This window comes from Rattus norvegicus, chromosome 8 (assembly GCF_021556685.1).
Source record: "Rattus norvegicus strain SHRSP/BbbUtx chromosome 8, alternate assembly SHRSP_T2T, whole genome shotgun sequence".
Taxonomy (NCBI): domain Eukaryota; kingdom Metazoa; phylum Chordata; class Mammalia; order Rodentia; family Muridae; genus Rattus; species Rattus norvegicus.
Genome location: NC_141541.1, coordinates 39,599,882 through 39,624,914, shown reverse-complemented (window position 1 = coordinate 39,624,914; position 25,033 = coordinate 39,599,882). Strand labels below are relative to the sequence as shown.

Genomic DNA, 25,033 nt, shown 5'->3' with positions numbered 1-25,033 from the left:
GGGTTCTCCAGCCTGGTTTTGTTAGAGCTCAGGGTGGCTCAGTTCATTGCTAACGAGAGGCAGGCAGGGATGCCCGTTCCTAAAGTACAGTTAGGAAGGCCAGGTCCAAGCAAGGGTCCTAGGAGCTGAGATATTGGCAGTTGTGCTGGGACACTGGCTCTCTGAACCGAAATGAGTGAAACCAAACTGCATCAGGCCACATCAAGCCAACCGAGCCAAACCAAAGCAAACCAAACGGAACCAGTGAGCCCTGCTTTGTGGCATTTTTCAGTGACTCCACCGTGACAACTCCCAGCATGGCTAAATTCCAGGTACCAACATGTTGTCCCCAATGGAAAGTTGGGCAGAGATGGACACTGTCAGTGCCTATAAGCCATAACCCCACACAGTGCCAAGGTAAGAGCCTCTAATTTCTTTCTAGAACTTTCCAGTTCATAAAGCATTGCCCATATACAGCTACTGTTTCGTTAGTAGCCCTTTTGGATGGGTGACTGTCTCTAGGCTCGTCCTTTTCAAATGATAAAACTGAGGCTTCGAAAGACCACGTGAGGTGGCAGGAAGGGAGGAGAGAGTGAAGCAGGTATAGCTCGTGTAGGAAGGAGTGATGGAAATCCTTCCTCCCTGGGCCTTCCTGTCCCTTTCTCAACATTCACTGGAGTTTTCCATGATAGGGCCAGCTTTCGGTTCCAGAGCATGCAGGATGTTTAAGGTTCCCTTAGTTTGTGGGTGACCCTGGAGATCATTTTTTCAGTGATCTTCACAGAGGACTGTGAAGGCTAGGCAATGCTGGGCTGTGGGAATACAGGGGACAAAGAATCACGGTCTCTGACTCTAGAGGACACTGTCTGACTGGAGGTGAGATGCCCAGAACAAGTGTGGTTAGTGCTATGACAAGGAACAGCATCTGTGTGCTTTTCCCGAGGCCAGGGAGGATGGGGGAGGCAGTCTGAAGCCAGGAGGGTCCCTGTGGAGCTGGTAGGCGGAACTAGGGACGAGGGGTTGGTCACCATGCGGAAGAAGCTGAGTTGGGTATAAACACCCAGAGAAGAGGTTACCAGGTTGGTGTAGGCAGTTGGGGATCTGAAGCTGCCTACATAGGCAGGTCTATGGAGGTAGATACAATCCTCCTGGGGGAGGGTTGTCTTTCGGGGATCCATGATCGTGAGCATTGCTCTTTCTGTAAGTTTGCTCCCAAGTACCCGAGAGACAGTGTGGTGGTGCCGGTCTAACCAGCCAAGACCATGTTGAGTGTGAGACCTTTGTGTGCAAACTGCCCTTAAATTCCTGGCTCCCCGTGCCCAGTAGGGGTTGGTGTGCTTGGAATCTTTGTTTCAGCTTCTGCCCAAGACCCTGGTTACTGAGAAGGCAAGCATGAGGTGAGGGCCTCAGAGATGCTCATGTTTAGATTCTGGTAACAAAATACAGTGGGTGGGGGATCACCAAGGCAGATCACCTGTTAGGAAGGGCTGAGCAAGGATGGTCATACTCAGAGGGCTGATGGGAGAAGGGCTAAGGCAAACCCTACTCTGCTCTGCAGAACTTTCCCCTTGTCCACATTTGAGGGGGACCACATTTAGACGCATTGCAGAGCACTGCTTCTGTTCTTGGAAGTTCATAAGTAGGAACCACACATGGTCTTTGGAGCCCTAAGCAGCCAAGTAAGAAGTCAGCTACCCAGTGATGGCTTGAATGAGGATGGTCCCCACAGACTCATATATTTGAATACTTGGTCCCCAGTTGGTGGGGCTATTTGGGAAGGTTTAGGAAGTAGGGGCCTTGTTGGAGGAGATGCATCACAGAGGTTTCAAAAGTCCATACCATTTCCAGCCAGCTTTATCTGCCTCGTGATGTGAGCTCACAGCCATTCCCCGTTCCCCCACCCCATGCATGCTGTGCCTGCTTGTTACCATGTGGTCCTCCATGACAGTCACAGACTCTAAGTCTCTGAAACTGTGAACCCCAAATCAAATGTTTCTCTTTTTATGAGTTGCCTTGGTCATGGTGTTTAGACATACTCTAAAGCCATGTGTTGGAAAGATTATTCAGCATGGTGCATATCCTGCCTAGCAGCCCTGGGTGATCTTGTGATGTCTCCTAGCATAGGCATTAGGTTGGCATGGAAAATGGATTTTGGGATGACCTTGGCCCCTCTTACATGTGACAGCAAGGATCTGTTAGTCCAGGCCAACAGTCTAATTCTCTCTCTCTCTCTCTCTCTCTCTCTCTCTCTCTCTCTCTCTCTCTCACACACACACACACACACACACACACACACACACACACACACCTTCTCTCTGATAGGCTCTATGTGTCTGCACACATACATATGTGACTTCTTTTCATTAAAATGACATGGGGTTGTGTTTGTTTTCTGCGTGCCAGCCACCAGTGTACAGAGTCACTTTTGGGAAACTGGGGGTCCTTTCTGGACATCTGGGGGCAGAAACAAATAATTTGACTCTCTCCCATCTGTCCTGCTACAGCGACCACTTTGACAACTCAGTGGTGCTGTCCCAGGCGTGGCTGGATCTTTCCTCTGCTTTTCAGCATTAGGTCAGAGTCCCCTCAGAAGTCTTTATGGACAGAGATGCTTGGGGGTTAGCGAGCTGAGCTGACTTTCCCTGGGATGCACGGCAGGCTTCCAGCTTCGTCTCCTCACAGCGAACACTAATTGAAAAGTTCCTGATTTGATTTACTGATGAAGTCCCTCTGGTGCACCCAGGAAGTGTGCCTGCCGGGGGATGGTCCGCCTTGCAGCTGCTGCTCTTGGAGAGGGAGAAGCCCCTAATGGCCTGGAGGAGAGGCTTCCTGAAAGCCTTCCTTTAGTTACCATTTCAGTCAGTCTTGGAGTTGAACCCAGAGACTGCAAAATGCCTAAGGTCTCTGCCCCAAGAAAGCCTGCAGGCCCGTTTTATATACACAATACTTTTTCACCTTCCCCAAGACCATGCAGACAACTCACTGTGGCGTCTAGCCTACAGTCTTCTCTCTCACACAAATACAGAAGGCGTGAACCGTGTGTCCAAAGTCACACAGTGAATAACTTTGCTTATGTGGTCCACTGTATCGTGCTGGTCTAGACCGGGCTAGCTGAGTGATGGTGGCCACCAAACCTTGAAGGCTTGAGGGGAGTTACAGAAGGAGACTATAAGGGGGGATTGAGTTTCTTACCCCAAATGATGTCATCAGCAGAGACAAAAAGGGGAAAAAAAAGCCCATCTCCTCTCTCCAAGTTTCTTCTCATTAATTTAATCTAATTTGCTCACAACATTCCTTGGTAAACAGCAGCCTCCCTTTAATAAGCCAGGTTCTTTCCCCCCGACCCTGCAATTGTGTTTCTAATCATCCAGTGTATCAGGAAAGACTTGCTGCTAATTGTTGCCAGGCGTCGCACTACCCTGTGTGTCAGGTAAAGGATGGCAGCGAAAGATAATTATAATCAGATCTAATTAGTAATTATAACAGATCCCGACTAGAAATTGTTTTCAGTTAAATATTCCCCGAGAGGTGCTAATGGTCTCCAGGGCCTGCTGAGTGCCATGGAGCAAGGGGCTCGTGAGGGTAGTACTACCTCATAGCTCATCTCCGACCTTCTGGTGAGCGAAGGAGACGGAGCCAGAGAGAGCAGCTTAGGGAGCTGAACTGGTGGGTGAGTGTTCAGTTTTTCAAGCCCCACCAGTCATGCTTTCTCCATATGTATCTAGGGTGAAGGTTTTTTCCCTCCTATATTGGTGAGTTCCTCCTCCAATTCACTTATTCAGGGGATCAGGACATAGAGGCTTGGAAACTTCTGGAACATTGCACAGCACAGCCTGGGATACTTACTGTTAGAATCACTGCTGGACTCAATCAGGTTAAAGGCATTGCTGTGGACGCCTTGACAAAATCAGGTGGAAGGGCCCTCTTGCACTGTTTAGTGCCTCTTGACCCAGGACCACCTCTTTCTTTGGCCTCTAGCAAGTATCTGTGCAAGCTTGGGGTCATCTTACATAGTCAGAATGGAATTAACCAACACTTCCTGCCCTGTTATCTAGGTCCTGTATCCTGCACAGCTCCATTCTGGAGACCACTGAATCCATTATCCCATTGGATAACAACCTTGGCTCCCCAGTGCTTGCCTGGTTCAGACACTTTAGCATGACTCAAGGCCCTTTCCTCTGATTCTGATTCTCTGTCAGTCCCAACACCCACTGCATGGCAAACACCCTCAGAAGCAGTGCTGCTTGCTAGTCCAGCCTTTGTTCATGTCACTGTGATGGTTTTTTATCCTCTAGCCATCAAGTCCCCCCTCATCCACCTGGGGACGTTCATAAGCCACTACTTCTCGAAGGTTCCTTAGGCCTCCTTAGCAGATATGATGCCCCTTATCATTTTGTATGGACAATTCAAGGTGCTATTCAGCCTCCTTCTATATCACGGGGTGATATGGCTCCTCCCTCCCCTCAGGATTAAAGCCACGAAGGGCTCGGAGGATGCCTGGCTATCTCTGCATCTCTCCACCTCATCTGGTACAATGCACATGGCAGGAATTTAACAAAGACGCGGAGAAGGACTGACTGAATGGGAGCTAATGAGAAGCTGCTATCCACCAACTGCACTGGCACCGATGCTTTAGACCGGCCTGGTTCTCCTCAGGCCCAACTCTCAAGCCCGTCTCCTCATTGCATGCTACCGACTTGCTGTGCTGTGATTAAATAGCTTTTCGCCAGAGGACTCAGGAATGCTGAAATCCCACTTAAACCAGCCTTGCCAAAGCCATCTGGGATTTTCAGCACTAAACAAGGCTGGTGCAGTGGAGGGGCTGCATTTTAAGCTTAACTCACACTTAAATTTAAAGAGCCCTTTGTGGCCAGTGGCTACCACAGTGAGACTCAGCCTCCGGAGAATTCACTGCTACAGCAGTGTGGAAAGGTTAGACCTTCCTATCCCCAAAAACCTTTTGGTGACAGGTTAGACCAGTGATTCTCTTTGATTTGATTGAAAGCAAAATTCACAGGCTTTATTTGTCTTGCATCCTTAACTTTTTCCCTTTGTGGGGGTGTAGGCATGTTGATCTCATTAACTTCTTTAGCCAGACTATCAGTCGTTGTAACGGAACCGTGTCAGGAGCAGAGGTATAATTTACTTTGTTTAGAAGCTTCAGGCTGGTCGTTGCCAGTTCTGCACACCTGTGTACCTGTTTGAATCTGCGTATGATGACCCCAGCTCTGCCATCTGCTACCTTTGAGAGACACATTGTTGAGCTCTCTCAGATGTGACTTTCTCTGCCTTTTCCCCTGCGCCTTACTTCCTGACTGTGAACTTTGTGCTCAAGGCGGACCATGTCTAGCATGAAGGCACTGCTGGGAGCCAGGAGGAGCCTCTGCTCTGCACCTCTGTTCACCTATGGACTTCTAGGGAACTGGCTGAGGTTACAGATGGTGGCTTGGTGGGCAGACTGTGGAGCTAGCCTGGCTCTGGCCCAAGCAAGAACAGTTGGGTATGGTCCTAAAGCCCATGGTGTTCCACAATCTTTACATTGGTAGAAGATTCAGGTGGGTCTTAGGGGCTAAGAAAGCTTGTATGGGGGTGTGGGGGTGGCAGGGACATAGGTAGATCTGTAGAAGTGCATTTCCAAATGGGCACCTTTTTAGCTCTTCATGTGTACCCCACAAACCACTTTACCCCCTTCCTCAGAAGGTGAAGCCTCACGTGAAGCAGAGAGGAGCCACCTCAGCTCTTCCTGGGTTCTTCTTACACATATGTTGCATGGAGCACTTCCTGGCTGGGATACGGACTCAGGAAGTTCAGTTCCAAATTCTGGGCTCTTCAGAACAGCTGTTAGCAGAGAGAAACTCGTGCCCGCTCGCCCATGACAATTTGATTAATTTGTCCAAATTCCAGTCATGTTTGTACCTCACCTACAAACTCTTTAAAGCCTACCCTTGCCATCTCCCCTGGCACAACTGGGCGCCGCTTGTCTCTGCCAACCCTCACCTCCTCTTCCCGCTCTGTTTTCGGTTTATCCTCACTTGTGAGGTGATCTCTCTGAAGGGTGGGTGAGATCAGGGGACACGTATGCATGGTACAGCCACGGTGAGCCATGGTTAGGGGTGGGAAGGGACTAGAAAGTCACATCTGCTGGAGGGAGCAGGCATTGTATGATGGCTGCCAAAGAGGCAAATAGACCTACCCCTGCCAAGGCTTTGCCAGAGGCACCAGAGATCTGAATTTTCACACAAAAGCTCCAGAATCTTAAATGTTGGCAATCATTGTGAAAAAAAAAAATCCAATGGCACTCTAGGAGCTAACCAGCCTCATCTCTGAGCTTGCTCTCTGGCCCGATTGTTGCCAGCTACGGCTCATGAAGCTGGGTTCAGCTATTCGAACAGTCCCCACTCCCTCAGAAAGTGAGGCTATATGTGCGTGACTCAGCTGCAAACCCCTGCTGTCCAGTATTGAACATGCCTGACACCTGCCTCATATGACCTGTGTGGCTATGAGAAAGACAGTTCAAGAACAGGCAGTATGAGTCTGGGTCTGTCTGGATGACCCTCTCCATGCCCCCTGGCAGGCCGAGATGGGTGTGGTCAGAAGTCCTTGCCTCTAGGCATGCACGCCGCAGAGGAAAAGTAATTCAATTAAGCCCTGGCTTCCAGAGAGTGTTAAAACTGTCTCCCCTGGAGAACCGTTTTCAGTTATGGGATTTTAAGACCAGCAGCCGGAGACTCACTCTCTCCCTTTCTCTCTTTGGTGTGGTGTCCCTAGTCAGTAAGTGGGAAATAAAGGATTTGTGAGAAAATAGAACACAGTCAAAAGGTAAATTGTGGGCTTAAAGGCTCCTAAGAGATGGACATGAGGTTGGAAATGTTCCTGGCCTGTCACTGTTCCCCGCCCGGAACGCAGCTTCCTGAGGCTCCCGTTTAGCACCTCGGAAAGGTAATCTTGCAAACTGATTTCCCTCTGCTGCCTTTCACTGGTGTAGAAGCCGAACAGGCAGTTGCATTACAGTAACAACATCAGCATCTCACCCACCTTTGCCTTAATTATTTTCCCGTCTTGCTAATGGAAGCTGTTTAATAAGATTTACAGGCAGTGAGGCAGAGGGGTGAGCGGGTGTGCAGCTTAGATAATCGGCCCAGCCGATTCCCCTCCTACCCCGCCTCTCGTTGGTGTCACCCGAGTAAACAACACAAACTAAAAGCTTTGCAGCACTTAAGTAATAATAATGTCAACATTTCACCTGCTCCCCCTTTAATTATTTTTTTCCTCTCTGTTCTTGCCACCCGGATCTGTTTAGATAAGATCACCGTAGCGATAGCTAACCGAGGACTCTCATTTTCGTAGGCAGATAAGCGATACCTTTGCTGAGCTATTGAGTGCAAACTGTGCTGGACTGGTGACAGGCCTGCTCTTAGACCTTCCGGGAGCGGTTGGGGTTTGGTGCCACTGGATGATGATAGCAGATGCACAGGAGAAGTGGACACTGAGGTGGGGTCCTAGCTTACGAGGCAGGTGGGCTGGAGGCTGGAAGAGGATCAGGAGCCAAGATGGTGCTCCTGCTCTGTCTGCAAGACCTAAGTGGGGAAGAGTGGTCTCATTGGGTTAGGCGGAGACCCTGTGAGGTAATTTCCCACTGCAGGGCACACAGCTGTTGAGCATCTCTGGCTCTATAGTTAGGTGGATGTGAGGCAGTATTTCGACTTTTCCACAATTCCCCCAAACTGCAGAGGCAGGCTACCATGGATTGAATGTCTATGGATCCTCTGAACCCCAACTCATACGTTAGAACTCTTCCAGGCCCAGTCCGGCTTAGTTTCCAAAGCGAGATGAAATCCGGTGGGTTCGGAGTGGTAGGATGCTACAGGCAGACGCTGAAATCCCAACCTTCTATGAAAAAGTGTTTGCAAATGAGGTGTTTGGGATGAAACCCAAGTGAGAGGATAGCATGAGAACAGTAGTCCTCTCTCAATGGCATTAGTGTCCCTAGTCAAGAAGAGGGAATCCCTGTCTGTGGTCATGACCTGGTGTCCTGTTCTCAGAATAAAGACCAACGTCAGAACTGTGTAGAATGAATAATTAAGAATAAATAATGAATAATGTGACATGGTGTTTGTCACAGCGGCCTGGGCTGACCAGCAGATTGGTCTAGAACAATCATTCTTAAATTTAAGGGGGTGAGAATGTGGAACCAGTTTCAGAAATGCTTGCCGGCATTCTGAATTTTGCATCCCATTCTATGGAGCTTAAAGGCCTACGGCAGAAACTTTGCCAACAAGCTGGGTTGCTTTCTTGAACATCAACCCTGCACCTCCACTGTCCTGGTCTCACTGACCATTGCAGCCTCTCCATAGGTCTCCTTCCTGTGTCCCCTTACAATATGTCCCCAACCCTGTGTGTGGGAGCACACGTGTGCCTGGGAGGGCGTGTGTGCGTGTGTGCGTGTGTGTGTGTGTGTGCGTGTGTGTGTGTGTGTGTGTGTGAGATCTTGCTTCCTCTCTGTTAAGAATACTTTTGCAACTCTGCAGGCCTGGGGTGGGAGGTAGATTTGGCTCTAAGATGGACAGGTAACTCCTTCCCTTCTACAAGCCTTTGTACAAAGGCTAAATTCCAGAGAGCGGTCTGAATGGGCCAAATCAAATAGAGCAAGTGAATTAGTAAGTAGAGCCTTCCCATAACAACAGTCCTGGACTTAGATAGCTTTACTGGAGAATTCTAATAACTAGAATCATGCTTCCATGGAACCTTCCAGGAAAATAGAAGAGGGAAACTTCGCACCTCATTCTTTAAGACGAGGAAACACGTGGATTCTGAGGGCAGATGAGGATTTACAGGAAGAGGGGCTGCTGCCCATCATGAATACAGATGAAAACTACTGAACAAAGAGTTAGCAAACGTAAGACACACCACACAGTGACCAAATGGGGTGTCCTGAGGATCGAAGGGCTGTTGAATAATTCCCAATTAATAGAGCACATTAGTAGAATAAGGAACAAGCCCCATATGATCATGTCAAGAAAGCGGAAAAGCATGTCACAGAATCTGACACCATTTAAGAGAAAGACTCTCAACAGAGCACTCATTAGTACGAAGTTATAATTTGAGAGGACAAATAAGTTCTGGTGTCATGCTACTCAGTAGGGTGAGCATGGCTAGCAAAATCGTCATGTACATTTTAAGATAGCTAGACCAGGGGATACGAATGTTCTTGCCATAAAGAAATTCCGAATATTTGAGGTGACGGGTATGCTAATTATCTTTGATCACTGTATAACATATGCATGTTTTGAAGCATCACGCTGTACCCCGCGAACACGCGCAGCTTTGTATGTCAAAAAATGAAATAAAAAGCCATCTTAACAAAGCAGGAACATATGGGTACTTCAACCTGATTCACAGCACTCATGGAAACCGTTCAGCTGGCATTGCATAGTGTGGTGAGACGATTTTCTGTCATCTTGGAAACCAAGCAAGAGTGTCTGTTCTCACCACTTGCATCCAGCATTGGGCTGGAAGTTGTGGCTGGTACAATAAGGACGAAAGGCTGCAGAACAGGAAAGAATTTAACAGTCTTTATGTACCCACAAGATGATCCCGTATGCAGAAAAATCTTATAGCGTTCAGACAGAAGTATGATATAAAAAAATTAGCTAGCAAGGTCACAGGATCCAAGAGCCATTGACATATGGTCCCTGGCTTACAGTATGATGATCCCCCCCTTTCCCATTTTATGAAGGCGTGAAAGCAACTTTCATCCAGGGCAAACTCACTTTGAGTTGTCTTTTCCTGGGCTGGTGGATGTGGTTCTACACTCTTACGAGGCTGGGCAGTGAGCCACAGTTTCCAAGCAGCCCATGTTAGTGAAGGCATGCGACGGTTACTCTACAGTGCACCATGTGGCTAAGCAAGGTTGTTTGCAGCTCAGGCGTATTAAATGCATTTTTAGCAGATGAAGGAGTTTATTGACAAGTGGCTTCATCTATACAAAACCAACCATGCTTCTATCCTAGCAATGAACAGTTTGAAAATGGGGTGGAGAAAATAATTTTATAATACCCAAAGGGACAGAATACTTAGGAATGTATTTGACAAAAGACTCTCTTGGATATCAAAATTCATGGATGGTCATGTCCATTATATGAAATGACATGATATTCATATGTATCCTGTGTCTATTCTCTGTAGGTCACTCATCATGCTGGATGAACTGTAAACACCAGGTGGACACCCATTACACTGTATTATTTAGGGAAAAAGGTCAAGAAAAAAAAAGCCTGTATACAGATGCAATAATTTCAGATATTTTGTGGATGCAGAACCCTGAGAGGCAGACTCTGGCCTCAATTGATCCATCTGTAAAATGGGTTACCTCCAGTATCCTAGTGACTGTGTGTGGGAGGAAGTGAGCAGAGGGGGATGGAAATGGTGTATTTGGGTTAGGGCAGAGCCAGCTTTTCTGGAGAAGGTGCATGGCCCTCACCCTTCTCCCTTCTTATCACCACCATCACCAGGTGCCATCTGCATGATCTCCCAGCCTTTACTGACCTATTTACATATGGGAAGATCTTCCTTTAGATAAACATTTGACTGCTTGGTGAAGATGCAGGTTAGTTAGTCAGTTTTGTTAGGCTGTAGGGCTCAGTTGTTTACTCTGGTGAGAAGTGGGCAGCTGTGTGAGTTTCCCAGGCCTGTGAAATATCTGCTCCACATAGCCAGGGCAGCAGTCAAGACCTGAGAGGTGTGGCAAGAAGAGAGGAAAGCAGCCATCAATGGGATTCAATGGGACAGAAGGCTGATAGGGTGGCCTGGTTTGCAGGTGCATTGTGGGACAGGGACTGCCAAGGAAGGGCTTTCTAGAACCCTTGGTTAACCATCCAGGATAAAACTCTGACTCTGTGGGCCCCGAGATGCCGTGAGAGTTGTGGAAGGCTTCTCCAGCTCCTGGAGGCTGGATGGACTCCTAGCCACCTTCCACGATTTCATGTAGGAGTCGGGCAGCTGTGAGTCTGCATACCATTTGGAGAGGACCGGTTTAGATTCTGGTTCCTTAGCTTTCTTCTGTGAGCTTGGGCATGGTAATGGACCTCTCTGGTGACACAGGTCTGCCTAATGGAGTTGGCAAGAGGGCATGGGAATGCTCGAATGTGAACTAATGGGGCACAGAGGAACTAACTGGAGTTGTCTTTTTTTCCTCCACTCAGAGACAGCTGATATGCTGCCTCTTCTGTGGACAGATGATGTGCTCAGGGCAGCTGCCTGAGGTCTAGGAGCAACAGATTTGGGGATGGAGGCTCAAAGCTAGGTCCTATCGCTATCCTTATCAGCAATCTGCTCTGATGGTCAGAACTTCCTGTGAGTGGAGGCCAGTGTCTTAAGCATGGCTATCCTAACTCTGATGATGCTGCCACCCCTACTCTGACGCATTGTCACGTCCTGTACCATCCCGGCATATCCTGATGTGCGCCTTGATGCACTCAGTTACCACTGCACCAAGTCTAGCTTGCCTTTCAGCGAGCAGAGACGCCCTTCCCACTCCACATTAAGCCGCACATGATACTGTCCAAGCTTGGAGTCTCATGGAATCCCTCCAGGAAGGTGTCTGTGTTTCACCACCATCGTCTGGACCCTTTTCCTATGCTCTTTGGATGCAGAGTTATTTTCGAGGTTGGTGTGCAAGGCATGAGGGTGACATCACCAAGGTCATTTCAGGCTCTGATCCACATCTTGACATCCCCGTGGCACATCAAGATCTTGTTACCAGGCTTACAGGCTCCACAGGGCTTGGCTGTTACTCAATGACTTCTGCTGTCTGTGACTCCCCTTGCAACAAGGCTACCACCCTGGAGGTAGCACCTTGTCTTTACATTTTCTCTGACTTTTGGTCTGCACTGGTATTCCACTGGTGGGGGGGGTCTGTCTGTAGAGCCATGGCACCCTGGGCTGGGTGGTGGAGACACTGGATAGAGGGGGATTCTTGCTATGACTCTAGGTTTTCTTTGCATTTTTTCTCCCACAGGACAGCCCCCCAATTCCTGGAGCTCTGTCCTGGAATAAGATTCTCGTATCTGTGGATAAGTTCATTTCGTCCCTGTAAGAAACAGTCATGTGGGAAACTCGGTGTCTGCTTCAATATTCCAAGAGACAGAGCGCTTACCACTTCACTAAGCTCAGACTCTCAGTGTTAATTGCTATGATAAAACACAGCCTGCCCAGCCTGGCTCCGCTCTTGAGCTCCATGAAATAAATCTATTTTCCTTCTTCAAATATTTGAGAGGGAGCTACTCCCTGTCAAGTCTTCTCTGAAGCAACTTAAAGTTCCCCACTTAATTTTTTCCCCCATTTTTGTCATGTGTGTTTACATGTGTGTGGGCACATGTGTGTCTGGGTATAGAGACTCATGGGTGTGTATGCAAATGGAGGCCAGAGGTTGATGTCAGAAACTGGTCTAGATCTCTCTGCTCTCCTATCATATTCAACGAGGCAGGGCCTCTCAATCAAACCCAGAGCTCACAGATATGGCTAGTCTTACTAGCCAATTTGCTGTGGGGACTCCCCTGCCTCTACTTTCCAAGGCTGGAGTTACAGATGAAAGGCTATCCTCACTCAGCATTTACGTGGGTCCTGGGGATCAGACCTCTGGTCCTTGCATCTGCACAGCAAGCACTTAACCACTGAGACATCTTCCCAGCCCCTTCCCCTCTTCATTTAAACGTGTATTTAGTATATACCTTGTCGTTAAATATCTGAACCAAGGACTGGGTGTGTGTCTATCAGGATATACTGACCTCTCAGCACTTCCTGCAGTTTTTATGGGTCTACTCTCGGGGTGATGACAGTTCTTCTGATGCCCCTAGGTCAGTGTATCAGAGTAAATGGCTGAAGGTTGGATGTGGAGGGACACCTGAGAGCCTGCTAAGGATCTGCAGTGTTGGTACTGTGCTGGAGCAGAATAGAGAATTCCTGGTTGTGTTGGCCATCTCCAGAGCCTGTAGCGACGGTAGGAGGAAGGTAGCTTCAGGGGCTGTACCGATTCCTGGTAAAGGCATCATAGACACCCATACGCACATGCTGGACCAACCGAAGCAACACAGTGACAAAACTGTGACCATTCTCACTCCAGAAGCAGCAAGACACGTTAAAAAATGTTTTATATGCACCTCATGTTTCTGTATGTGAATTGTGTGCAAGCCTGGATTCTGTAGAGACCAGAAGAGGGCGCCACATCCCCTGGAACTGGAGTTACTAGGGTTGTAGGCTGCCCCGTAGATTTTAGGAATGAAGCCTGGGTCCTCTACAAGAACACGCGCGTTCATAGCCACTGAGCTGTCTCTCCGCTCACAGCCATCTTCTTTCTACATAAAATTAATGACTGGATGCTGGAGAGTTGGCTCAGTTGGTAAAGGGTCCTGGGTAGGCTCAAGGACCTGAGATCAGATTTCTAGAAACCACCTAAACAGCTGGGCATGGACGTCTGTAAGTGCAGCTCTGGGTTTGGAGAATGGGAGAATGAAGAAACAGATGGACCCCTGGAAGCTCATAGTTAGCCACCTTAATTAAGTTGGGGAGGGAGTACAAGTTCAGCGAGAGACCCTGCCTCAAAAAAAAAAAAATCTGGAGAGGGATGGAGCAAGACACTCAGCGTTGACCTCTGGCTTCTGCATGCAGCTACATACATATGCACATATGCACATCTGCATTCCCCCTCCAGCCATTCTCCCTGAGAAAGACAAAGAAAACCTAATATTGTCTGGACCTGGCTTCTGGCCACAGGGCATGGCGTGCCCTGCCTCGGTTGTGTTTTGGCTTATGTGAAGTGGTGGGTGACGTCCCCCATGGGTTGGGACCCCACCCACCGCCCCGGGTCCCCACTCACCTTGTCTATGACCTCTATGAGTGTGCTCCTAGAGTGGGGTGCAAGGATGTGTAACTTTACCGTTAAACCTTTCCTAAAGCCCCACCTTCCCTCAGCCCACTGGCCGCCGGGGAAAGGCTTCTGTTGAACGGCGTTTTCCTTTCTCATTTCATGCTGTAATGGGGATTCATGGCCAGTTTTAAATCCATAATTTGCCATGAAAGCCTCATCTCAGGCCTGGGCTGAGGTCAGAGCAGAGCAATGATGAGCTATTTTTAGCCCTTGGAGGGCTCCCTGTCCAACTCAGTCTTTCTAGACTCACCCTGGGCTGGCTCAGAGTCTCAGGGCTGACACCAGGATACCAGGATGGGAAAGGGATGATTCATTCATGTGTGGCATGGTATTCCTGATCCACTCCTATCTGCAGTGTCTCTTTCTCTGCGTTTCATTTGTCATTGGGGGGAAATCAATAGAGAAGCAGACTCAAGCTGATGAACTGGCGTTCTATCAGCCCCTTTCGTCTCTGGTGCTGACAAAGGGTAAGAGCTAATATCTTTGTCACCTCACAAGAATCAGTCTACTTTCCAGCAGGGACTTATCTCCTTGATCAACATTTGCACGCTTTTTCCTAGCTGCACTCTTATTCTCCGGGTGCAGGGACACTTATGTACCTGCGTGTGTATATCAATGCATTAGTTCAGAGACCAAGGTGTCTATGTGTATGGTTATGGGTGCATAAGCAGGAGTCCATTCAACTGGCCAGTAGTTATCTGGATGTCCTGAACAAGAAACCTAGCAGGGTACCAGGACAGAGGTAACTCTCTTGTTTGTGCTTCCTGATACTGGGAGCTTATCTAGATATTGGAAGCTAACCCCACGAAAGGTAGGATGGACCAGGGTTTTCTGCAGGCAGTTGGTCCCTGAAGGTTGCACAGGGAAGCCACAGAGCTGCTGGCCTTACACTGAATACAGACACCCGAGGATTTGGTCTTGACTTTTGCAGATCTCTGTGGTGTGACATTTGCTGAGTAGGTGAGCGTGCTCTGCACGGCTCAGGGTCATGCTTGACTAAAACTGCGGAAGGATATATTATCCTTGCTCTTAGGAGCCAGGGAAGAGGGACTCAGGGAACAATACCCTTTGTGTGGACCCCCAAATCACGAATGGTTATGGGAAAGCCATGGGTAAGCTGTGAGGTGGATTTCCATGTCACCTTTTCAAGCTCCCCGGTAAAACCAGGGAGCAGGTGGCCAGAGCTGTAAAATACCATGGTCCTGTATCTCATGTCAGGCAGAAGCAGGGCTAGGGATAGCAATGTGATTTTGAGTCCCAGGCTGGACCTCCTGTTCTAGTGTGAACCTGGAGAGTTGCCACTGCTCTGGGTATGGTCACATCACACTTTAGGGGCATGCCCTGGTGGGCTTCAGTCCCCTGGAGGTGGAGGTGGGAACACTGGGGTGGGCAGATGCAAAGTATTAAGACTGTGGGGCCTTAGGCAGGAGACTGAGTGCCTTTGTGTGTGCAGCAGATCCTAACTACACTCCTAAGGACCTTCCTGCTTTCCCATGCCCTGGTTTTGAAAGCCCAAGAAGCTGAGGGAGGTCCGTTTGGGATGTCACCTCCAGCTTTAAATAGTGAGACTCTGAATAGGTCATATTAGGCTTCGAGGCCACTTGGTAAGTACAGGCCTGGTCCTGGCTTCCCAGCTCTTGAAGATTAGCCTGTCTGCCTCTGCTATCTATCCCGTGTGTAGTCAAAGAATGGAAGCTTCAAGTTGACTCAACCCCTGATGGCTCCCCAGGTCTCCCAGAGCCTTGGGAGTGGATTAATTCTCTGATAACTTTTTCATTTTTCTCTGTGTTAGATGGCCCAAGCTAGGGAGGGGCCCCATATCCAAAGAGGTGGAAATGACAAGTGCTACAGGGCAGAGCGACCCAACCCTGCACCGTGTAAACCAGAAGTGCCCTTATCTTTCCTGGCCCCCTTAAGTGTGGTGCAGATACTCAGGGTGGCACAGAACCCGACTCTGACCCCAGAGACCACGGTCTCGAACTCCTGAGCCTGAGACTTTGAATTTAGAAGAGAGGTGCTTCAGTCAGTCAGTTTGGCAACTCCATAGCTTTTAGACATGTTCACTTTGTCACCTGAGGGGGCTGGTAGGAGAGTTGCACCAGGACAGAAGAGGGTGGGTAATGGCTAAAAGAGAGGGAATGGGGGGATACTGGGGGTGGTCTGGACCACCCGGAAGGGCACAGTAGGAGAGGGAAGGACCTGGTGTCCGGCGGAGCATACAGGAGATGGTGTAGACTACTGAGGCTGCCTCCCATATGGAGCTTGGGAAGATAAGGATTTTTTTTTGTGGGATTTTTTTTCCCTCACTCTCCTCTCCCATCTCTGGCTTGTTTGCTGCACCTATTCGGGAGTGATTGAGGGTAATGAATGTGGCAGGAAACAGGCACACAGCCCAAATGAGATACAGCACCTAAGACCAGGCCACAGCCCGGGCTAAACAGACTTAATAAGGAGATAAAGAATCAATTCTGCTTGTCTTCCCTGCATGTGCCTGGGAGGGACCTCGGGGAATCCAGCTTCCTGCCTGCTGTTTCTGTGAACAAGCTTCTCTAGGCCGGAAGCTGGTGCTCTGGGAAGGAGGGTTGGTGCCGGTGATTCTGGGCATTGAACAGTAATAGCAGCAATAGAACTAGATAATGTAATAACAGACATATGCTTTCATGTCTTGCTGTGCATCAGGCAGTATTTTGAGACGTGCGTGCATATGCTGTCTCGTTAAGTCGTTCTTGTCACCCTGAAGGCACTGTGGTTATATCTCCCACTTCATATGCAGGCACAGGGCAGCTGAGTAACTTGATCAAAGGCTACGCGACTGGTAGAGGAATGCAGCCAGGCTCTAAGTGCAGGCAGTTTGGTTTGCAGAGTCTGGGCTCCAAACCATGAGAGGGTATAGTGCCTCTCCAAATATTATCCAACATATCACGCCACATCACATCACACCACAACATACCACGCCATGCCATGCCACACAATACTACCCAACAGAACACTAGGTATCACAACACCACACTGCACAACCAAACGCCACATGACACCATGTCATTCTACCATGAGCACCACACCATTTGATACTACGCCATTCAAAACCACATGCCGTCGTACTACACACTACCACACCATATAGGGCTACACCATTCAACACCATATCACACCACACACTATCACACCACAAAACACGATACCACACAACGCCAACATGACCATAACCATACAACATCACCTGATAAAACACAATGTCATACAATACCATACAATACAATACAGTGTCTCAGAACCTCATACCATACACACATATAACATCATACCACATAATATTACTCAGCCACACAACATGATGCCCTAGAACACCGTGACACAATATACCATATAACTTTCATGTGAGCTTGGCACTACTATCTGCTCACACTATCCTTCCTCTAGCTGTCCCCACACCCTCTTGCTTCAATTGCCATAATAAATATTCACTGAGCATTCAGTGTGTATTTCCAGGCCAGATATGAAGATTGCTAGATGCTCCTGTTAGGCTTCATGTTAGAAGCAGACAGAAAAGAAGTCACTCTCAATATAACATGTTGTTGCCATGGAGCCTACAGACGGCAGAAGAAACACAGGGGACAAGAGTCAGACTATGGGATCCTCAGGCGTGATCTTCCTAGAAGAGGTGATGCCTAAAGCCAATCTTGTCAGACGGGCAGTATTTAGCTGAGGGAAGATGCAGGAAGGGTTGTAGGAGGGTCTTGAGGCAGGCTCTGAAGCACCATGAACAAAGCAGGTGTTTGGGGACAAGGGGTAGTGGATAATACTGGGGAGGAGGAAGATGGCATACTTCGGGGAACTTGTGGGCTATGGCAGGGATTCTGGGTTCTGTTGTACAGACATAAATCCTCCCTACTTCTTTAAAATGTTTCAACTTTCCCTATATATGTATCATTTGGTGTCAAGTAGCTCAGGGTGGGTTTGGTCCAACCAGTACCTAGATTCAGGACCACCTAGAAGCCAGAGCTCTTCTGCACCGTATCCGTTCTACATCCCTGATCGAAAGTGCTCAAGTTAAGTCACAGCTCCTCTTTGCAGCCTTCTATTGTTTCGGAATTAAGAACTGAGTGCTTGTGATGGCTCATCTTCATTGCCAACTTGACTGGATTTGGAATCATTTAGGAGTCACACCTCTGGGTATGTGTGTAAGAGTGTTTCTAGACAGAATTAATGGAGGAGGAAAGACTTAGCATGAATGCAGGTGGCACCATCCAACTTGGATGGTGGACCAGACAATAAAAGGAATAAAAAGAAAAGGAAAACTGAGCATCGACATTCATCCCTCTCTCTGCTTCTGATCCCTGCTGGTATGAAGAAACCTGGCTGGTGACACTCACACCTTGGACTAAACTGGTCCCATCTGCCGTGCCTTATCCCCGTAAGCTCTGGGCTAGAACAAATCCTCTCTGAGTTAGGCTGCTTCTGTCTGTCATTTTGTCACAACAGCAAGAGGTAACTAATTCAGAATTGCTGCCCGTTCTGTGGGAGAACAAGTTAGGCGCGTATCAGTTTGCGCTCTCTCTGTCTGGGGCTTGACGTCATTGTAAATGATTGTCCTCTTTATTTTCATTGGCTCAGTCTCCATATTAGAGTATTCGTGTTTGGTTAGGAGACCTGACTATTAGCGGGAACCTCAAAGACAGCAGAGTCAACATTAGACTGGGCCAGGAGGAAGAGGACAGGAGGAGAACATTGGCCCGGGCAGAGGCCCTTTAATAATAAGCTGACACCCAACCTCTTCTTCTCCCTGGAATCCTCCCTCTTCAACTCTGCTCTTTCTTTTACATGGCATTTATTACCTGGAAACATTATAATGACACAGTTCACTTGCTGAATCTGGTGGCCATTTGCCAGCTGCTTTGTACCCGCCTAAATGCAAGCTTTACCAGGCCAGAGATGGCTCTGTCTTCCACTTACTGAGGAGTCTTGAACGACTAGAAATGAAAAGCACTCAGGACACATTTCATGATCAAATCCACGGTCTCCACATCCTAAGTCTTTGCTACCCGAGTCTTTTGGAAAGATCAAGTGTAACGTGCGCCACAGTCCTGACCCTGAAGCTCCTGAACATGGTTAGAGTGTAGGTACTGTTGTGCATACATTGGTACACTGCTTTAAAATGGACGGAGTGCCACGCACTGTTTTGTTAGGTGGCACTCTCTCTCCTCATCGAGGGTTCCTCCCCCAAAGGGTTCCTACTGTTCCGTAGCTCTACACATGTATGCGTGGGTCTTGTGTTGTCTATCTAAGCCACCGATTCTCAACCAAACCCTGTGACCCTTTGATACGGTAAATTATTTTCTTTGATACTTTGTAACTGTGATTTTTGCTACTGTTATGAATCATGAGGTAAATATCCGAATGCAAGATATCTGACATGTGAAAGGGTCGTTTGACCCCCCCCTCCCCACCCCCCAAACGGTCGTGACTCATAGACTGAGAACTGCTGATCTAAGCCAAGCTCCTGCAGAGATGGCAAAGGGAGGCCTAGCCCAAGGTCTGATGGGACTTTCTGAGGTCCTGCTTCCCAGCTTCAAGGTGGTCTGCTGTCTACAGCATCACAAAGCGTTACCTTCTCGGCCTCAGGCACCACTCAGATCTTGGCTCCAGTGGGGAATGGCCCATTTTCCTAAAATAGTTGGTGCGGCATACTGGACTCCTCTGACTGGAGATGAGGCCTTTTGGGAGCTGAATAATTCTTAGATACTGTTTAGTCATCACTTCGTATTCCACAGGCCAAGAAACTGGGACCCAGAGAGGCTGACACACCGCTGACTTGAAGTCTGAGGTTCTTTCCTGGATGGAAAGACTACCTGAATTGATGTGTGTCTGGAAAGATCTTGGTGCTGACATTGGCTGAGTCAAGGATTCCCCCATGGATTTCTGGGGAAACTCAAGCCAACTATAACCAGAGTTATATAGCTTTCTAGTCTGGGGTGGTCGACTTCATAGGTGCAATTTACTCTCCCACCTTCCTCTCATTCTCTGGCTCCTTTCTCCTCTGCCTCCCAGGGAAGCAAAAGCTCTGCTCAGTCACTTCTTGCCTGATTACATCTGAGTGCTGCAAACACAACGCTAATTAATGTGTCTGTGACTCTAGGCTTGGCTGCTGGGCTGGTCCCCATTTCCTTCCCGAGCAAGGCAGGCTTGGAGAGCTGGCCCCCTGGCTTCTTTGAGCACACTGCCGGCAGATGCATATTTTAACAGTGCACATCTGCTGGCTATATAATCTCTCGTATTTGCCCTCCTCACTTGGCGCTTTGATGGAAGACCTCCGGGGGACTCCCCGTGTTCCAGCCAGAATGTTTGCTTTGCGATTTTGCCGGAATACCATCTGATTCTGCCCTCACATCTTCTGCAGGTTCTAATCAAGCTCTTACTTTATTTAATTAAAAATCTATCTCAGGCAAATACAGAGTAAATTAGGAAGCTCTCCTATTCCTGGAACACAGGGAGAGCTTCCGTCCTCAGGGAGCTTGGCCCAGACACTTTCCTGGGCCAAGGTGTCAGAGCATAGCAAGTAGGGGGTCTTGGCTGGTTGGGAAGGAAAGAAGCTTTAACCTTAAGAGTCCTAAACAATCAGGTCAGGAACCCTTTCCAGTGGCAAAGTTGGCTACCAGCTAGGGGTGGTAGGAGGGGAGCCCTGCAGGACCAGGAGCCTAGAGAGGCTCTGCAAGACTGGGAGCCACCCTCAGATTCCCCGGGGTGGGGTAGTGGGAACTGTCCAGAAATAGCCGAGAGGTTCTGAATGTGGAGCCTGACAGCCTCTCCCCCACAATCCCCCAAATCCAGCTTGCTTAGGAGGATGACTGATGTAAGGAGATGCTACATGGACCTTCCTTTGCATCTGCAGGAATTCTCTCGGAGTACCCAGATGGGCCCTTGCCATTCAGTCTTCTAGCTGACCTCTCGGCTTGAAGAAATATCTCAACCACACCAACCCAGCTCTGTGCCCTAGGCACAGTGCCAGGCGGGCCAAGGCTTTGACAGACACCGAGAGAAGAATGAATGTCTTTTAGAGGTGACCCCAAAACAAATTTGGGTCTGTTCACATTGAATCCCGAGGCCCTGTTCTCAGAAGGCTGGCTTTTCACCAGGAGGACAGATGACATTCTGCTGGCATTTGGGACCAGAAGACTGGGCAAAGAGCGTTGGTCTGGAGCTAGGAAATGTTGATTTTAAATGTTAATTATAAGCTGCGTGACCACCGCCTGTGCACGCCTTTGCATCCCCGAGTCTCCCCAAAAGTTTATCAGCAAAGCACATGCAATAGTATGAGTTTCAGCCCAGTGTACTTTGTTGATTAACTGAGATAACAGGGAGTGAGGAGGCTTAAATGGCCAGGCTTGGCTGGTGAGTCTTCTATAGCTGTAGGACAAGGTAGTGTTCTGTTTTAGCCCCTGCACGGCATCCTAGGAATGGATAGCACTTAGGTCCTCTCTTTTCAGAGGTCTCTGGCAGCCTCATGGAGGGTATGGAGGAGCAGAGGAAGGTTTTCTGAGAAGAACTGAGTGGTCCCTGAAGGTGAACATCCTTCAGCTTCCAATGGCAGACCTGTTCTGCTAGTTTGTAGCAACAGTCAAACCAGGAAGACATACCTGGTCTTCCCCTTCTCCTCTGTCAGCCCTACCATGTGTGTGTATGGCAACCCTTTCTCAATTTAGCCCCCTCTCAAGGGGGAAAAGAAAATGGCGACTGTTCTCTGTAGTGTCCTTGTCTCTCCCATAAAGCATGCCCTACTTCACCCCATCTCCCAACCCCTCTGCTCCACAAAGGGCCTTTCCACCCCCTTCTTGCCAGGCAGAGCTGGCTCCCGGCTTGGAGGTGGGTGAGGCTCTGAAGCTGCCTCTCTCAGCTTTGGCTCAGGCCGAGCTGCTAAATGGTCCTCTGTGGCCTGTCTGCCATTGCACTTGCAATCATGCACCCCTTGTGTTTAGCTGTGTAGATCTGAAGATAACCCGACACGCTCTTAAATATTTCATCTCAGAGCACGAGCAGCATCCCAGATGCCGACTCTGTCATCAGAGCTCCACAGAGGCTGCCAGGAGGCAGCCAAGGCCAGGTTGGGGCTTCTCTCTGTGGCCTGCCCAGGTCCTATCCACATGGACTTGCAACCTTAGGGGCCAGGGAGGTGGGACAAAGAGCTCAGGCAGGGAGACCCTGGTCTAGGCCTTCTGCTTTTCTGAGCCTCAGTTTCTCACTGGAGTAACAATCTCTGACCCAGTCTGGACAAGCTTTGAGAGCTGCTGGGAGCTGCCTTACAACTATGATTGATTGTCACTTATGTGAAAGGACAGTTTTCCTGCAGCCCTCTCTTCTCTGGAAAACATGGTTAGAGGAAGGAGGTGACAGGGCTGAACTCTTAACCAGAATTGGGAAGCTTAAGGCATCACTGAACAAGTCCCCACCTTATCACATCTTCTGGCAGATCTTCCCTAAAGGGGGAATGGGGACCTCTTCAGGAGGATTATCCCAGGGACATTTGAAGGAACAAGAAGGCCAAGGTGAAAAATTGTAAGGATAAGGACATGAAATGAAATCTCCTTGGAACGACCTAAGAACCAGGACTCCGAGGGGACCGGGGTGGTTAGCCTCTAGAACAAGGGTCTTTGGTGACACTTATGCACACTGAAGACATGGAGGACCAGACTTGAGGATCATTCTTAGGAGGGGGTCAGGACATACAGAGCTTTTGTGGTCCCTTTGGTGGTTAGCTCTGGAGGAAAGGTCTTGCAGATTCTGTCACCTTCTTTTCCAGGCAGGTACGGCTGCAGTAGGCCTGGTCTCGTTTACACTGCACAGCACCTAGGACCCTCATCTACTCCCCAGGGTGCAGCCAAATACACGGGGCAGGACAATAATAGGCTGCAGGCAACATGATCTCCTAAGACGGGGGACTTGTACCTGTTCCCTTTGGATGGGAAGAGGGAGAAGAAGGCAGAAGTAGGTGGAGCCAAATGGAATGACATCCAAAGGAGAGCCTCCCATGACGAGCTTTGTAGAAGGACCCTCCAGTAGCTGAACCCTTGGTGTTTCCCAGAGTCCGTGTGCGATCCCTGTATGCTTGTGTGCAGGTGACTTACCCAGGACTGTAAGGCGTGCAGGGCGGGACCGGATGGCAGCCTGGATGGCCTGGCACTCGTACACAGCATCGTCCTGCAGCTCAGCCCTCAGGATCTTCAGGTGATGCTCTCCTGAGAGGTGGTTCCCCACCACCAGGTACTGGGGGTAGCCTGGGGAGAAAGCAGAGAGCTGTGAGAGATCCAGGGGGCATTTGGAGATGGTGTGGCCCCTTAGACAGAATGGCCTTTCAAAAGAAATCTCTCTTGCAAAAGGAAATAGACATCTAGTGGACAGTGACTCAGGCAGAGGCCTTCCTGTCTGACTTCTTCCCTTCTGCCTAAGAAAGATCTTTCTGGAAGGTTGGCTAGGGTGTCTGATGCCTGGCCTGGGCAGAGCTGACCTCAGGTATCTCCCTCCATGTGCTGCTATCAGATCTCAACCTTCAGGTCCTTTTCTTAAACCTTTTACTTTATGGACGGCTCCCACGGTTTCCTCTGTTTGCTTGTGTATTGCTAATTTATCTCATGGGCTAAAATGATTGTGCCTTCAGAGGGAAAAGAGAACAGTAACACTTCCTTTCCTAGCTCAGGGGGAACTGGGGTGGGTACCAGTGACAAAGTGGCCCTTGCTCAGGCCTTGGATCTCAGTGAAACCCAACATAAAAGCAAGAATTTCCCAGCACGTGTGTGTGTGTGTGTGTGTGTGTGTGTGTGTGTGTGTGTGTGTGTGTATGTGTGTGTGTGTGCTTGTGTGCGTGTGTGTCATGTGTGTGTGTGCGTATGTGTCTTGTGTATGTGTGTGTGTGTGTGGTGTGTTATGTGGTGTGTGTGTGTGTGTGTGTGTGTGTGTGTGTGTGTTGGTGGTTCTAAGTTCTAAGGAAAATGGGAGAAGTCAGAGTTAGAGACAAAAGCATGCTGAGCAGGCAGGCATGGCTATGGGGTATTGGCTCTGGGAAGATGCTATCCACATTCAGTAGTGTTTGCTAATGTGATGCAGAGAGGGGAGGGGGAGGAGAGGGGGTAAGGAGGGAGAGTGAATCTGAGATTCACAAATAAAAGAGAAAGCAAGAGAAAAACAGAAGAAAAAGGGATGAGGGATTTATTTACTTGGAAGGGGTCAAGAGTGACTTCGGCAGGGAAGTTTTGTCCCAGGAATCTAAGAGGACAGGCCATCTAGGAAAGCTGGACACCATACACCATGCAGCATACCTTCCCATTTCTGGGCATTCCCACCTCCCATCTCCAAACCCCAGGGCCTGATTAAGCACTTAGGAGGCACTCAGGACACTTAGGAATTTGGGGCCTCAGTACATACACACTGGTGATGAATAATAGATAAGTAAAAGTTTGAAGACGATGAATCATTCAGCAGCTGCTGCGGCCAGCAGGCTGAATGCAAACACTGACTGCAGCCGTGGCCATAGACAGGCCTTTGCTCTTTCTGTGGTCTTTGGCCCTAAGCCTCTTCGTTTGTCCTATCAGGGTGTTATCCTTCTACCCCCTCACCTGAGACCTTCTCTCCTCACAACCCTTGCACTATGGGGTTATGCATGGGCTCCTTCTTTTGGGTCTGCCCTGGTTACCTTCTCTCCTCAGACCCCGCTCTGGATAAGCTAAGGGTGGATGAGGGATGGGACAGGCTGGGTGACTGTACCAGGACCCATCAGTGCCCATCCTTGGTCGTTGAAGTAGGGATCCATGGTCTTCTGTAGGCTTGCCAGCATGTTCTGTGGGCTCTTCAACAACTGAGTCCATGCTGTCCTCATCATGACACTAAAGGACCCTGCCCTCAGCAGGGCCTTCCAAAACTGATGCCAAGGATCAGCTGTACCCAAGGAGGACCCTGCCTACCCATCTCCCACATTCCTGCCTTCTGATGGGCAAAGGGAATAAGCCGAAGCAGGTGAAGCTGGGCCCGGCCAACTGCTGCTGGCCTCTGTGTTGCTGCCCTCCAGCCCAGCCCCCGTCCTGCTGTTCTGCAATTAGGTCTGTCCCCGCAGGCATCTTGGATGGAACTGTGGGTTTTTGTTGT

At 49.1% G+C, this 25,033-nt stretch overlaps 1 protein-coding gene across 8 annotated transcripts in view; it reads right to left on the bottom strand.

Moving 5' to 3' along the window:
* Window positions 1–25,033, bottom strand: part of Kirrel3 (kirre like nephrin family adhesion molecule 3) — a 539,739-nt gene that overhangs the window by 64,095 nt on the left and 450,611 nt on the right. For all 8 annotated transcript variants that reach the window (NM_001433793.1, NM_001433795.1, NM_001433794.1 and 5 more), the window contains 1 exon segment: window positions 23,023–23,172. In NM_001433793.1, the coding sequence (NP_001420722.1) occupies window positions 23,023–23,172 (150 nt within the window).